The following is a 16393-nucleotide window of genomic DNA, read 5'->3' as shown; positions in this document are numbered from 1 at the left end:
ATGAAATAGATTCTCTAGATTCTAACGAAACATGACACTTGGTTGACTTGTCTCATAGTTGCAAACTAATCGGTTGAATTTGGATTTTAGGAAAAAGAACTAAAACCTGATGGTACAGTTGATGAATATAAGGCTCTCCTTGTAGTCAAAGGTTTTAGACAAAAGAGAAAAATATAGACTTCGTCGATACTCGTTCACCAGTCACTAGAATCATATTCATAAGAGTACTAGACCCCTTAACCACCGTTCATAACTCGATAGTACTCCAAATGGATGTGAAAGTTGCCTTTTTTATGGTGAACTAGAAGAAGAAATCTATATTAAACAACCTAAAGGTTTTGTGATTCATGGACAAGAAAACAAGGTCTGTAAGTTAGATAATTCTTTGTGAGGTCTAAAATAAACTCTTAAGGAATGACATGAAAAATTTGACATTCTAATGTTGTCGAATGAGTATAAAGTGAATGAAAGTGACAAATATATTTACAACAAATATGTAAATAATATTTTCACGATCATATGTCTGTATGAAGACTACTTGCTCACATTTGGTTTAAAGATTCTTGTTATGAATTATGTGAAATCATTGTTTATCAATAACATTGATAAGAAAGACCTAGACAAAGTTGAAATAATTCTTGGTTTCAAGATTACTAGATCAGAAAAGAGAACTTTTCTGATGAATCTCACAAAGTGGAGAATATCTTAAGGAAATTTAATTATTTGACTGCAAACTTGCTAGCACACCTTATGATCCAAGTGTAAAACTTTTCAAGAACACTTGAGATGGTGTTTGTCAAATAGAATATGCGAGCATCATTGGCAGCCTTTAGGTATGCCATTGAATGTACTAGACTCGACGTTGGCCACGTCGTGAGACTTTTGTTCAAGTTTACTAGTAGACGGATGAGAAGCATTGCCATGCTATTGAAAGAGTCATAAGGTGCCTTAAGAAAATTATGACTCTAGAATTACATTATGAGAAGTATCCGATTGTACTTGAATGGTACAAGATACAAATGAGAAGTATCATATTGTACATGAATGATACAAGATACAAATAGAACATCATTCAGATGAGTCTTAAAGTGATCAGTGACTGCACATTGAGCATCATTGGAGGAGTTATTTGTTGAAACAAATGATATTGACTCAGTCCACTATGGAATAAATCTGAGATGAGAACACTAGAGAAAACTAGTGAAGAAGCAAGTTGATAGATGCTTGCTAGTTGAGAACTCTTAGAGGGTAAAATTGTTTCCAGAAGTGTTAATTCATTGTGATAGTACTGCAGCTATTACAAAAATTGAGAATCGTTACTACAATGACAAGAGACGATTATTAAGGCACGGACACATAAAGGATTAGAGAGCTAGCTACTCTCAAAAGGAACAGTTGAAGTAGATCATGTACGTACTGATAAATAATAGTCAATCCTTTGACGAAAGGAATTGCTAGAAAGAAAGTCCTAAACACATCCAATAGGATGTGACTAATGCCCAAAGGTCACAAGTGATGGTAACCCGACCTAACTGGCTGGAGATCCCAAGAAATAGGTTCAATGGGTAATAACAAGTCATGAGTGATAGAACATGCTATGAGAAAAGTAAGAAAGCATGATTCCTGCAGTGACAGAATGATGAGATAATAGAAACTCTTAATGAGATCTATACTCTATGTGGAGTGGAGTACATAGCTACAGGAGTACTCTTGATAGACTCACCTATACGAATGTGGAACTAAGGCCGGTTCCTATGGAATTCGGGGCAGAATACCTAGAACGTTCATTAAAACTAGGATAGACGTGCATGGCCATAAACGCACGGGATTTTAGAATACACTTTAGAAAAGGTTTGTGTGTGGATTCTATGTCTGAGATAGAGTTCAATGCTTTAAGCAACTCTTGTTAAATCGGAATATTATCCGCTATGCAAAGGTTCAAGTTGTAGGCAACACCTTTGTTTACTAGCAAATCTTATGGAGACGTTTTTTACGTTATTTCTGAAACCATTTTTTAAATTCAAGTGGGGGATTCTTGGAACATGTGTGGAAATTGAGTAAAAAGACTAAACACAGATTCCCATGTTGGGTAGAACTAGTGTTGTGTGAATTGAAAAAAGTGGAAGTCCCACATCGGATGGAACACACACATTAGTAGTGTTTATATAGTGGGGGTGTACCTCTAATAAGGGTACATAATTATGTGAACGAAGTAAGCACTAGAGAAAAAATATATATTGATATATATTTTATTATTTGGAAATGATAAATTAAATAATTAATTTAATAATTATTAGGAATTGCTTTCTTAGTCCCCAAGTTCTGCTAAAATATTATGAAACGCAATCTAGAATATTTCGGAACACAATCTGAAATATTTGGGTAGGCAATCTAATATATTTTAGTACTTGATCTGAAATATATTTTGGTACATAATATAATATATTTTTGCACTCAATATAATATATTTTGGTACTCAATTGAGATATTTTTTGTACTAGATCTAATATGTGACTTACTTAATCACAAAGTAATGTATTACTTTTTCCCAAAGTTTCTCACTTACTAGTTGTGAATTTTCTCTATAAATAGAGAGCTCACACAGTGCATTCTACACACCGAAATTCACTGTTGTTGCTTCCTGTGTCTTTCATCTCTTCTCCCTCCTTCGACTTGTGCTAACAAGTCCTTCTCCTTTTTCTACTCCTTTCTGTCCCTTCGGAATTAAGAGTGTTCTTAAGACCATGTAGTCCCTTTTCGGTATATTGTCCCTTCGGAATCAATAATGGTTTTAAGAGCATAGTCCCTTCAATTATTTATGTCTTTTTAGAATAAATAATATTTAAGATCATAGTCCCTTTTCGGTATAATAAGAATGATCTTAAACATATATATTCTTCTTCAATTCATGGAGAAGTTAGATGTTAGAATGGTCGTAATACCATATTTGAGTGGTTGAAATACCATATTGATATTTGGAGAAGTTAAGAATTAGAATGGTGGTAACACCATATTTGAGTGGTCTCACCATAATTGAGTGGTTACAATACCATATTGGTTTCAGTATTAAAAGAGTGGTCTTAGTACCATATTGAGGTGTAATTCTCGAACGGTTTTCTACAGTGCAGTAGTTAACCGTATAGTTGTAGCTTGGCTTGTTTTATCCTGGAGGCGGCGTGGTTGATAGTCTGCCTTGCACAATTTTGGGCATTGCCACGAAACGTATTAAAGAGAGCGACCTGGTCGTGACTCAACCTAGTAACAACTTCGGTAGATTATATAATTTGGAAATCCAAATACAACATTTTGGAAATCCAAAAACAACAGTAATTGAAAGTGGATTGGAGAACTGCTTTCTCCTCGAGACGAAGGTCAATTTAGCTCAAACTGTGTAAACAAATATCACCATGTTCTTCTTCTACTTTATCTTACCTTTATTGTCTGTGTTTGTTTGGTCACTTTGCTTATCGTTCACTGCTAATTTTGTTTAACACATTATAGTATTAGTATGTTGTTTATACCTGAAAATATTGGTTTCTGGGATGTCAAGGTTCTGCCAGCTGCGCGATGCACATGAAGGCTTTTTGTGAGAAACATATATTCTGCCCACACGCACAGTGCGTAGGAAGGGCTAGCCAACGCACACATAGGAGTTTTGTGTTTTTTTTAAGCGAAAAATACATGAGCTATGAGAATCTGACTTCTTTGGCATTAACAGCCTCACACGTGGAGTGGTGTTCTTCTCAAAGTTTCAAGTTCAATTCTCTCTGGTGTCAGTATCGGTGAATAAAAAAAAAAAGACTTCAGCCTCTCCAAAGCAATTTTTTAGTGGTAGCAAGTTTTCAATGATATGCTGCCTCGGTTTGGCAAAACAATAACCATATAATAACAGAGGAAAGAAAGAATTGAAGTATTCTATCAATCAAAGAGTATTTTAAGAATTGAAAAATTCGAACCAAAACCATAACCACATAATTTTGAAAATCATGGCACACTTTTCAATGTAATGCAAAATCATGACACGATTTTTAAAATTCATGGCACGATTTTTGAATGCCATATTGAGATCTATATAATAAAAACTTCATTTCAGAGCAAGGTTTGTGAATTTATGGATCTAGAAGACACATTTTGCAGCTAGAAGTTTAGGATTAAGTGGTGGCTTGCCATCCAACTTATAGGTTGGTCCTATTTTATGTAATGTTATCTTCTTTTACATTAGTTATTTATGCTTTAGCTATGAGTAGCTAAATTCATAGTGATTATGTCTTAGATGGATCTGTTTTGATTTGTTTGAAATATGTAACTGTGAAACTTTATACAAATGCAATTATAATCCTATTGTTATTCCGACCTATATTGATCACATATAAATTGATTTCAAATATCAATTGACTATTGACACTAGCTATTGAATTGAATGTAATAATTTTGATTAATTTAACGGGTCAATAAGGATAGATGATTGTTAGGTTATGACATTTAAATTAACGTTCATATCAAATCTTCAATGGTTACAAACTCACCTAAGAGAGCAAGGAGTTTTGAGTCAAGGGATTGATAAGAACGATTTTGTTAATTTGTCCTAAACTTAGGAATAAGTGTTTAAGATAGATGGAACAACGAGAGACATAGGATTCAAAATACCTAGTCATTTTTCCTTTGAAGAGAGTTTTAATTAGCGTTAGTTATTTCTATGTTAGTGTCAGAGATGGGATGTAAACTTCCTTGTACTTTTTGATTCAACAAAGAACACGTTGATAGTTTAATGTAAACTTCCATGTCAATAAATAACTTTGAATCACATTCAACACGCAATTGAGAAATGCCGCCCCTCCAAGTCAACTCTAGAGCCAAATAGATGCCCACATCTCTGTATGAAGAGTATTACATGAGCCAATGTTGCGAATATTATTTTTATTATTATTACTATGATTATTACTATACTAACCTGTGTGATGCTGTTAGCCAATATATTTTACTAGCTGTAATAAATGTGGTCAAAGTATAGTTGACCTAGATTTAAAGAAGATTCGAACAGAGTGTTGTATTGAAAGCAAATATGGGTTCGAAGATGGTAGAAGACTTCGATAAAGCAGTTTTCGAAGGTGGTTATCAACGGTTATTCTTTAAGTCAGTTTGTATTTTAAGTTTGTTTTCAAATAAGTAAAACTGTCGACTTGTGGCAGTTGTAGTTTGAATTTCAAAGAAGTGTAGTTATTTCTAGACTTAGTATAAATAGTAGTTTTTCATAGGAAAAACGGGTCACAATTCCATCATACAAACTTACACTCAAAGTATCCGTATGGAAGCGAGAAACGAGTCACAAGTTGCAATGTATGAATCTGTGTACCAACTCTTATTTAATCAATGCAATTTACCCTTTTTTCTTTAAGTGTTCTTGCACTTTACTTTGTTAAGTTCGATTGAGTTCAAGTGGATTGAATTCGATTGTTTTTATTGTATTTCTTATATTTTCGACACCAAAACACAGAATTTCTAACAACAAGAACAAACACAATATGTCCTAAGATTTACTGGTTGATCTTGCAAGTTACCATGTGTAAACCAGCGGTTGTTTACGAAAATCCAACGTAAACAAATTGGCACGCCCAGTGGGACTGTTTGTGTTTTTTTTTTTTGTTTATAGTTTTTGTTAGAGTTTCTTTTAATTCTGGTTTGTTTTGTTGTGTATGCAATTAAGAAACAAGAAATTGCTTCTTAATATGACACGCGCTAACAACCAAAAGAAAACAAATCCAACATCTTCAAATGAAGATGTGGATCAAGTGACGGTTGAAGATGATGTTTCATCCCCAGGGAATGTTAGAACATCACAGGCTGTTCCGATTAGTAATACAGTCACTCAAACATCGTCTCAGGCCATGCCTTCGATGGCCACAGTAATTTCTCAAGCCATACCTTCGATGGTTACCCAAACTTCCCATGATTATCCAAATAATACTTCTATTCAAGGAGTTTGGGATCATAGATCAATGCCATATGGTATGCCATCATCATTGATGCAAGGCTTACAAACTAGTGGTAATATGTTTTCAGAGAATTTAAATGTATCATTACCACAACTTTTTGGTCCTGGGATATCTACAACATATAGAAGTTCCCAACAAAATTTAACCAACGCTTCTATGGCTGCCATTAGGCAAACTATGGAAGAAACTAATCATGATATGGTTAATATGATGACCCAACAAATTGGTACTGTCATAAATCCTTTAATTCGAGACACCAATACTAGTTATCAACGGTTGTCTGATCAAATGGAAAGAATTGCCAATTTCTTTGGCGCTCCACCAATCCAAAATACCCAATTGCCTCAAAATCGAAATTTGAGGGCAATTGAAATAATTGCTGATGAACCAGTGGTTCGAAATCATGAAAATATTGTCCAACCACAAGTAGTACAACCACAAGTTCAGGCAGAACCTGAAAGACAACCCATTTTGGTTAACAGAAACCAAGATGCCGATCAAGTGGTTTTACAAGCCCGTCGAAACAATTTCGATGGTCAGAATAATATAGCGGGTATTGTCGAGGCTTTGTTAGCCCAAAATGGTTTGAATATGGGTTTACATAGACCAAATTTTGTGTCTCCTTTGTCTGAGTATGTTTTAGACGCTGAATTGCCTAGAAATTGGAAAATTCCGAAGTTTACCAAATTTGCTGGAGAAACTAATGAATCTACTGTCGAACACATTGCTAGGTTTCTCATGGAAGCAGGAAATATTGCAGAAAATGAAAATTTGAGAATGAAATATTTCCCAAGTTCTTTGACAAAAAATGCTTTTACTTGGTTTACAACTTTACCTCCTCACTCAATTTATAGTTGGAACCAATTAGAAAAAGCCTTTCATGAACAATTTTACATGGGTCAATCTAAGATTAGTTTGAAAGAATTGGCCAGTGTTCGACGTAAAAGTCATGAGACAATCGATGATTATCTCAATAGGTTTCGTCTCCTTAAGGCTAGATGTTTTACTTCTGTTCCAGAATATGAATTGGTCGAAATGGCTGCCGGTGGCCTCGATTATTCTGTTCGAAAGAAATTAGATACCCAGTACCTAAGAGACATGGCCCAATTGGCAGACAGAGTTCGACAAGTTGAAAGACTTAAAGCTGAAAAAACTAGAACTCATAACAAATTTCCTAAAAAGGAAAAAATTGCCTATATAGAAACAGGAGATAGTGAATCCGAATTCGATTGGGGTTTAGATATCATTGAAGACAATGATATAAACCTAGCAGAATTAAATGATGGACTTCCATATGCTTGTAAAATGTTGAGGCCATCCAATGGAAAAAATCCTGAAGATCCCAAGAGTGACAAATATCCTTCTAAAACTTATACTTTTGATATTACTAAAAGTGATGAAATCTTTGATCTTTTAGTTAATGATGGCATAATATTAGTGCCACCTAATATGAAGTTGCCTCCTTTGGAACAAAGGAAGAAAAGAGGATTTTGTAAATTCCATGGTTTTTTAGGTCATAACTTATCTCGATGTACTCGTTTCAGGGATTCTGTACAAAAAGCTCTTGACGAAGGGAGGCTGAAATTTGGAGAGAAATCAAAACAGCAAGTGGATGGAGATCCTATGAAAAAGGCAGAGTCCATGTTTGCTGATGTTTCTGCCAATGTGGCAGAATCCATGTTTGCTGGTATTTCTATCAATATGGTGGAAATTTCAGATAATATTGATACAGAAATGGTTACTGAGGACCATCAAATTGAAGAGCCAGTGGTTACTGAAGATCAATTGGCCAAGGAAATGGAGAAAGCATATCCAAAGGCTGAAGAAGATTTGGTTGATTTTTTAAACCGATGTAAAATATCTAACACCAATGCTATGCTTTGTCCTCGATGCAGTGCAGTGTTCGATAAAGAAGCTGCAAAAGCAGTTGAAGGATATCAACCTCAAACAAAACGTAAAGGAGGGTGGTTCGAGAACCGTTCTAAATTTGGCTTTAACAAAAGAGGTGTTCCTTACAAGATGAAAACTTCAGAGAAGTATCAAGTGAAGAATCATAAGAAGACGTTCGTTCCTTCATCGAAGTCTCCTATTGATACTTGGGTTTTCTCTGGGGGCAAGAAAACTGGTCATTCTGCGCCTCCAGCACCACCAACAAAATGGGTAAAAAGAGCTGTCAAAGTTCCGGACCAACCGGAGAGTTCTAATCCTAACAAGTATGCTTACAAAAATAACTATAAAGGTAAGAATCCTATGACTAGAACTCAATGGCGCCGTTTTCAACGCCAGAAAAAGGAAGGAGTTTTGAAAGATGTCACTAATGATGACAAAAGTAAGGGAAAACAACCAATAGTTTTCGAAATGGTTAAAAAACCAGCTACTGAAAGAATTTTCCCGCCATTATCTTCTGCTTTAAACATCCCCAAAGGGGATGATGATATTCTAACTTCTACTTTTTCAGATTCTGAACCAAGTCTTGACATTATATGTGTGGTTTCTGTACTACCAATTGAATATGCGTATGATGTATCTTCGAAGACCAATCATGATGATGAATGTGATTTCACTGAGGAAATGGCTCGTCATAGGCCTCTGTGTTATTATGTTATGAATAATGGCTGCATCGAAGATCAACATGCAGTGTTCGAGAAACCTGATGATAGCATGAAGCTTCATTTAAAGCCTTTGTTTATTCAAGCTAAGTTAAATGGTGTTGGAATTAACAAAGTGTTAGTAGATGGTGGTGCTACTGTTAATCTCCTACCACAATCTTTTCTAAGGAAACTTGGTATTTCTGAATGTGATTTGAAACCACATAATGTAGTGCTCACTAATTATGAGGGCTCTACTGGACAATCTCTTGGTGCTATCGAACTAGAATTGGTAGTAGGAAGCATAACCAGAGCAACTGTGTTTTTGGTAGTTCCTTCTAAAGCCAATTTCAATGCATTATTAGGAAGGGAATGGATCCATGCTGTAGGTGCAGTTCCTTCTACAATGCATCAAAGGGTTGTGATTTGGAGGAAAGATGGTTTGGTAGAGAATATTGAGGCTGATCAGAGTTATTATTTCAAAGCTGAAGTTGATAATCAAGATATCAACAAAAAGAACTTTGACAAACAGCTTCAATATATTGCACCATTCATGGAAAATGATGCATCAAGTTCTATGACTAAAGAAGAAAAATTCTTTGTAAAACTTGCACCAGAATGGGGTTTTCGTTGGAAAACTGCATTCGATGATGACTTCGTAGTGGTGAACAATGAAGATTGCCATGAGAAGATACCTGTAAAGGAAAAAGATTTGCTGAAGACAAGAAGTACTTCGTACAAGAGGGTTACTGATGACCAAGAATATTCAGCAAATGGAATCTCACCAACTGGGTGGGATATCAATAATTGATCGATGGTTGAGCCCAGCATATGGGAAAAGATTACGGCTTATGTAGCCGAGAAAAACTTCGATTTGGCTGAAACAGCCAAAGAAGAAGAGGTCTTCGATGCTTCAGTAGAAAATAATTCTGATGACCTCATTGATGATAAAAAATTAGACTGTATTTATGATGATGAACCTTTGGGTTTTGAAGAAGATCCAATGGGATCTACAATAAAAATGAAGGCCCAAGATCCTCTTGAAGAAGTGGATATAGGAGATGGTTCTGTAAAAAGACCAACATACATAAGTTCAAAGATTCCTAAGAGCTTCAGAGATCGAATTGTGGCGCTGTTGAAAAATTACAAGGATTGCTTTGCTTGGGATTATCATGAAATGCCTGGTTTGAGTAGAAAGGTAGTAGAGTTGCAATTGCCAATCAGGACAGACAAGAAACCAGTGAAGCAAATTCCAAGAAGGTTTGCACCAGAGATTCTACCAAAAATAAAAGAAGAGATCGAAAGACTCCTCAAATGTGGCTTCATCAGACCTGCAAGGTATGTTGATTGGTTAGCTAATGTAGTTCCTGTTAAAAAGAAAAATGGAAGTATAAGAGTTTGTATTGATTTTAGAGATTTAAATCTCGCCACTCCTAAAGATGAATATCCTATGCCAGTAGCAGAAATGTTGGTAGATTCTGCAGCAGGTTTCGAATATTTGAGTATGCTTGATGGTTATTCAGGTTATAATCAAATATTTATTGCTGAAGAAGATGTTTCTAAAACAGCATTTCGATGCCCAGGGGCATTAGGATGTTATGAGTGGATAGTAATGCCATTTGGTCTTAAAAATGCTGGTGCTATATATCAAAGAGCAATGAATTCAATGTTTCATGATTTTATTGAAGATTTTATGCAAATTTACATTGATGATATTGTTGTGAAATCATCTTCTGAAAACAAACACTTAGAACATTTACGTTTATCATTCGAAAGGATGAGACAATATGGATTAAAAATGAATCCATTAAAATGTGCGTTTGGTGTTTGTGTAGGTGATTTTTTAGGATTTGTTGTCCATAAAAAGGGCATCGAAATCAATCAAAATAAGACTAAAGCTATAATGGAGGCTAAAGCACCCTCTACCAAAAAAGAGTTGCAGTCTTTATTAGGCAAAATAAATTTCCTCAGAAGATTTATATCTAATCTAAGTGGCAGAGCGCAAGCATTCTCGTCATTACTTCGATTAAAGAAAGAGGAAATTTTTAGATGGGAGCCTGAACACCAAAAGGCATTTGAAGACATAAAGTCATATTTATCTAATCCTCCTATTCTTTCACCTTTGTTGAAAGACAAAAAGATGAAGTTATACATAGCATCATCTGAAAGAACTATAGGGAGTATGTTAGCACAAGAGGATGAAAATGGTGTAGAAAGAGCCATTTATTATCTTAGTAGAGTTTTAAGTGATGTTGAAACAAGATATCATCCTAGTGAGAAATTATGTCTTTGTTTATATTTTTCATGTATGAAACTTAAGCATTATATAAAGCCTTTTGATATTTATGTTTATTCCCATTTCGATATTATTAAGCACATGTTATCTAAACCTATTCTGCATAGTAGAGTTGGTAAATGGGCTTTGGCACTCACAGAATATTCTTTAACTTATCAATCTTTGAAAACTGTGAAAGGCCAAATAGTGGCTGACTTTATTGCTGATCATTCCATTGAAGAACCTGTGACTGGGGGCATCGAAACATTTCCATGGACATTATATTTCGACGGGTCTAGTCATAAAAATGGTTCTGGAATAGGTATAGTTATTGTTTCACCAACAAATGAGGTAACCAAATATAAATTTCGAATTAGCGAATATTGTTCGAATAATGAGGCAGAATATGAAGCCTTAATAAATGGTTTAGAGATTTTGCTCGAACTGGGGGCGAAATGTTTAATTATTAGAGGTGATTCTGAATTAGTAATAAAGCAAATAACAAAAGAATATAAATGCCTCAAAGAAACTTTGATAATGTATTACACTATAGTTAATGCATTACTTAAACATTTTGCTCAAATTGAAGTTCAACATGTTCCTAGAGCAGAAAATCAAGAAGCTAATGATTTAGCTCAATTGGCTTCTGGGTACAAACTTTCGAAGGAACAAGAGCAAGAGGTTATTGAAATTAAAACAAAGCGTAATTCGATAGATATTGTGCCTAACAAATTGTTAAGACCAAAACTTGGGGGCATGGAAGCATCTCAAGGATACCTTCAGAGTGAAAAATTTTCTGAAATTTTGGTCATTAACAATTTGGATGATAATGATTGGCGAAAACCCATAGTCAATTTTTTGGAAGATCCAGATGGCACAACTTGTAGGAAAGTCAAGTATAGAGCCTTGAGTTATGTGATAATAGGCAATGAATTATTTAAAAAGACTCCATAAGGAGTTTTACTTAAATGCCTTAGTGAAGCAGAAGCATATTTGGCTGTATCGAATACTCATAGTGGTGCTTGTGGTACACATCAAGCAGGCCATAAAATAAAATGGCTTTTGTTTCGACAAGGTGTTTATTGGCCAACCATGTTAAAAGATTGCATAAATTTTGCTAAAGGTTGTAAAGAATGTCAAGAACATGCTGGAATTCAAAAAGTACCAGCTAGTGAATTACATTCAATAGTGAAACCTTGGCCATTCAGAGGATGGGCTTTAGATGTAATTGGGGAAATCAAACCTAAGTCATCCAAAGGCTACAAATATATTTTGGTTGGAATAGATTATTGCACTAAATGGATAGAAGCTGTTCCACTAAAAGATGTTACTCAAGATGAAGTTATAAACTTCATTCAAAAATTTATTATTTATAGATTTGGCATACCAGAAACTATTACTACGGATCAAGGATCTGTATTTACTGGTCGAAAGATGGTAAAATTTGCTGAAGAAATAGGATATAAGTTGTTGACTTCAACACCATATTATGCTCAGGCAAATGGTCAGGTAGAAGCAGCAAATAAGAATTTGATTACTATAATCAAAAGAAAAGCTAGCCAAAAGAAAAAACCCAAAGAATGGCATGAGTTTCTTTATGAAGCTTTATGGGCAGTTCGAACTTCTCCTAAAGAATCTATAAATACTACTCCTTTTCGATTAACATTTGGCCATGATGCTGTATTGCCAACAGAAATCTTACTTCAATCTACTCGAATTCAAAGACAAATCGAAATTCCAACAAATCAATATTTGGATATGATGTTGGATGAATTAGTAGATATTGATGAAGAAAGATTAATGGCTTTAGAAGTGCTTACAAAGCAAAAAGAAAGAATAGCAAAAGCCTATAACAAAAGAGTTAAATCGAAATTATTCCTGCAAGGGGACTTAGTTTGGAAAGTTATCTTGCCGATGGATAAAAAGGATCGATGTTTAGGAAAATGGTCTCCTAGTTGGGAAGGACCATGGAAAATTCTAAGAGTTTTTTCGAATAATGCGTATGAGATCGAAGAATTACAAGAAGATCAGAGAATTATACGCATAAACGGTAAATATTTGAAAAAATATAAACCGATGTTACAAGAAATTAAAATTACACAAGAGTAATTTGATTCGAAATAAAAACTTGGCATTAATTTAAAAATGCCAACTGATGGGCTGGTTACATCGAAATGCTTAAAATGGAAAAACCATTACAAAAGAAAACACAAAGTACTTAAAGACTAAAAGCATTTAAAGATGGTTTTCACCATTCAGTTACAATCCCAAAACGATCGAGAAACCAGCGAATTTCTGTATCGAGACGACACTTGAAGCAAGCATTGACCAAGTAGTATTCATGATCTGGCCCAGGTAGAAGTGAATACCAACCTCCAATTCTCCCATCTCCTGCACAGTTGTGGTAGTTGTTGCAAAAACGACGCCTAGTAAGCCAAATAGGCATGGGCCTTTTCCACCAAGGACAGCGAAATCGATAAGTTGAAGTTCCTCCCAAAATGTCGCTTCGAAATTCTGCCAATCGATGTGTCCATGCAAGATCTTCGAAGTTTTCGAGGATGTTTTCTGGCATAGGCATGGAGAGCGCATTGATGAGAAGAAGGTAGTACCTTGCACTCAGAGAGCCAGTGGCGTTGATAGCAGTAGTAAGGAGGCGTTTTATTTCTTCAATGTTTGGATTAGCATCCAACATGTGTTGAGTGCTTCGAAGAATACAGAACATGGCGTTGCCATGATTCCAGAGTCTAAGTTTAAAAGCAAACTTAGAATGAGCCACCATAGCATTGTTGTACCATTCATTGGGGTCGTAGAGGAAGTAGAGGACATCATTTCCAAAAGCCCTAGAAACTTCAGAATCCTCACTGACGCGCCAATGCCTGCTATTGGTATGGCGAAAAGCGAAAAGATCTTTCCTGCTTTGAGCAGCAATCTTTGCAGCAATCTTGACTAAAAGATCATCACTCAGATTATCAATGGTGGTCATGATGATTTAAGAAAGAAAAAGCTTTGAGTAAGAAGGATTTTTCAGACGAAGACGAAACAAAGAAAAGAGTGATTTTTATAAAAAGGAAAATCATATTTATAGTGGAGGGAAGTTGAAAGAAGTGGCTCAATCAAACGGTTCTTCTTGCTTTGAAGATGATGACACGTGGGAACAGTTATTCCGATGGCCAATGGTTACTTAACTTCGTAACCTGAGGGAAGTTTTAAAGGTTTTTTTTTTTTAAAAAAAAAGGATTAATCTGTGTTAAAAGGTCATTTATTTGTTTTATTTCTTTTCAACTTCCTAGGAAAGTTTAACTTGTTGGGTTAAACAAAAAAGTTACTTTTTTGTTTCCTCATCATTAAAATGTCTTGGAAATTGTTCCAATCTTATTTGGATTTAAATAAAATTTAAATTCGATATAAGAAAATAAGAAAGGAATTTCGATGATTGAAAAGAAATTGTCGTTCGAAATAGAAAATGGTCCACGAATTGTTATAAAGACATTACAGACCAAGATATTCGATAAGGCTGAAATAAAATAAAAGTCTTAGAGAATAAAATAGAAACAGAACTAAATCTCAAATGATGAGATGAGTTTCTCGATTTGGCTCTTGTATTCAGCCAGTTGAGTATCGAGAGCATGGTTGTCACTTGCAAGTTGAGCAATGGTAGACTCTAGTTCCTTGGAGAGCTTGAATTTGTTAATAGCTTCATTGGCTTCTCGATTTCTGGCTTCATCCTTAGCCAAAATTTCAGCTTTTTGAGCTTCCAGTTCTTTAATTTTGGCATCGATGTCAACCACTTACTGCTTCGCATTGTTTCTTTCTTGCTGAAGAGTTTTAAATTTCTCTTGGAAGGATGACAGTTCGATCACAATTTGATCATGATGCGCTTTCTTCTCTGCCATTTGAGCTTGATCAGTTTTCCTCTTCTGGAAGTTTTGATTAGCACTTTCCAACATTGGTTCAAGATAATTAAACAGGTTTCGAAATTTCCAACCAGTTGGGAGAGCACCAAGTTTTTCAAATAAACTCCTGATTTCAGCAAGAGCTCCAGCATCCTTTTCAATCAACTCTAGCAAGTTGGCTTCGATGATCTTCTTTTGAAATTCTGCTAGCAGGTTGTTCTTTGAAGTCTCAGAGGGATTTCCCTTGGATGAATCAGAAGTTTGGCCAGTGCTAGTTGAGAAAAGAGTATTACTCTTAGCTATCAAGGCAAAGGCATTGAAAGGATCATCTTTGGCCAATCGATCGATTTCTTCTAGATCGATCATAGGGGTATCTTGTTGAGAAATCATTTCTGCATCACCAGGAGCATTTTGTCGAGTAGTTATGTTTGTATCTTCAGTAGCAAAGTTTGATACATTATCTCCAAGGGTGGGTGCAGAATAAGATTGATCATTGTTGAGTGATTCATCATTTACCAAGTCATCAGTGGGTGTTTCTGTTTGTTGTTGTTGAGGAGGATCCACTTTAAGACCTTCTGGACTGCTAGCATCATCATGCTCATCTTCTTTGTCTTCAGCAATTGGTGAAGTGGTCTTCGAAGAAGGAAGAACTTGCCCATGTTGTGATGGATTAGTTTGTTCTTGTTCGATACCCTAAAAAGAATAAGATCAATGCTTAAAACAAGATACTTAGAAACATTGCGTATAAAATATGGTTTTGATAAAATACCTTCGAACCATTATCACCAACATGTGAATGAGCACTAGAATGAGAAGTCTTTCGAAGACGTTTGAATGGTTTAGATGGTGAGATGGGGGGAGAACCTTCAGAAGCTTCCACTTCGACTTCCTTTTCTTGGACAAGTGAAATTTGTTCTTGTTTTCTTTTCCTTCTTCCTTCAGTATGGACTTTGGGAAGTGTTACTTTGGAAGCTTCAATCTGTTCTTTAGTTATCTCCACCTCGCTATCATCATCAGAGAGATCGACAGTTGCTTGTTCTTTCTTGTTCTTTGATCTAGAAGATCTTTTTGATGAAGTTGTTTTCACTTTAGGTTCCTTTGATTTAGAAGGTTCCTTTGATGCAGTCTCAGATTTCTTCGATTCAACTTCTTTAGTTTGGGAAGCTTTCTTTTTCTTCTTGTCAGACTTGCTTTTCGAAGTGTTCTGGGTGCTGGCATCATCGAGCTTTGCTTCTCCTGGAGTTAAAGGCAAAGCTGAAATATGTGATTATACAGATAAGTACTATTTCTTCTAAAAATAGTATTAATATATTTTAGTAAAAGAAAAATCATACCCATGATACTGGGAGTTTCGATTCGAACTTGGGATAATTCATAGCCAAGTTCACCATTATATTGGTATAAATGGCATTTAGCATAGGTTACTAAATTATTTTGTGGGAATTTGAAATTATAAAGTAACCATTTTGGGTATGGTGGCCTAAAGGCCAAAGCAAGATTACAAGATGGAAGTTTTGCTAGTTTCATTTTCTTTTCTAAAACATAAAGATATTTATTGGGTGTTCCAGGGGGAAAAATTGTTTCTGGAATTTTTTCTCGAACTTTATCTCTCAGAGTTTGAGCAGCATAATATACTGTCCTCTT

At 35.2% G+C, this 16393-nt stretch overlaps 1 protein-coding gene across 1 annotated transcript; it reads left to right on the top strand.

The window, feature by feature from the left end:
• Positions 1–10420: 10420 nt before the first annotated feature.
• LOC146907712 (uncharacterized) lies at positions 10421–12133 on the top strand. The gene has a single exon (XM_085727033.1). The coding sequence runs from the start codon at positions 10485–10487 to the stop codon at positions 11808–11810; it is 1326 nt and encodes a 441-aa protein (XP_085583159.1). The 5' UTR covers positions 10421–10484; the 3' UTR covers positions 11811–12133.
• Positions 12134–16393: the final 4260 nt, after the last annotated feature.

Source organism: Medicago sativa, chromosome 7 (genome assembly GCF_051527215.1).
Source record: "Medicago sativa cultivar Bolivia chromosome 7, Bolivia_mono, whole genome shotgun sequence".
Lineage (NCBI taxonomy): Eukaryota > Viridiplantae > Streptophyta > Magnoliopsida > Fabales > Fabaceae > Medicago > Medicago sativa.
Note: the sequence above shows the minus strand (reverse complement) of the source record. Positions and strands in the feature narration are given on the sequence as shown.

Excerpts from the sequence above, each read along its gene's own strand:
- LOC146907712 (XM_085727033.1), top strand. The coding sequence starts at position 10,485 with ATGGAGGCTAAAGCACCCTCTACCAAAAAAGAGTTGCAGTCTTTATTA.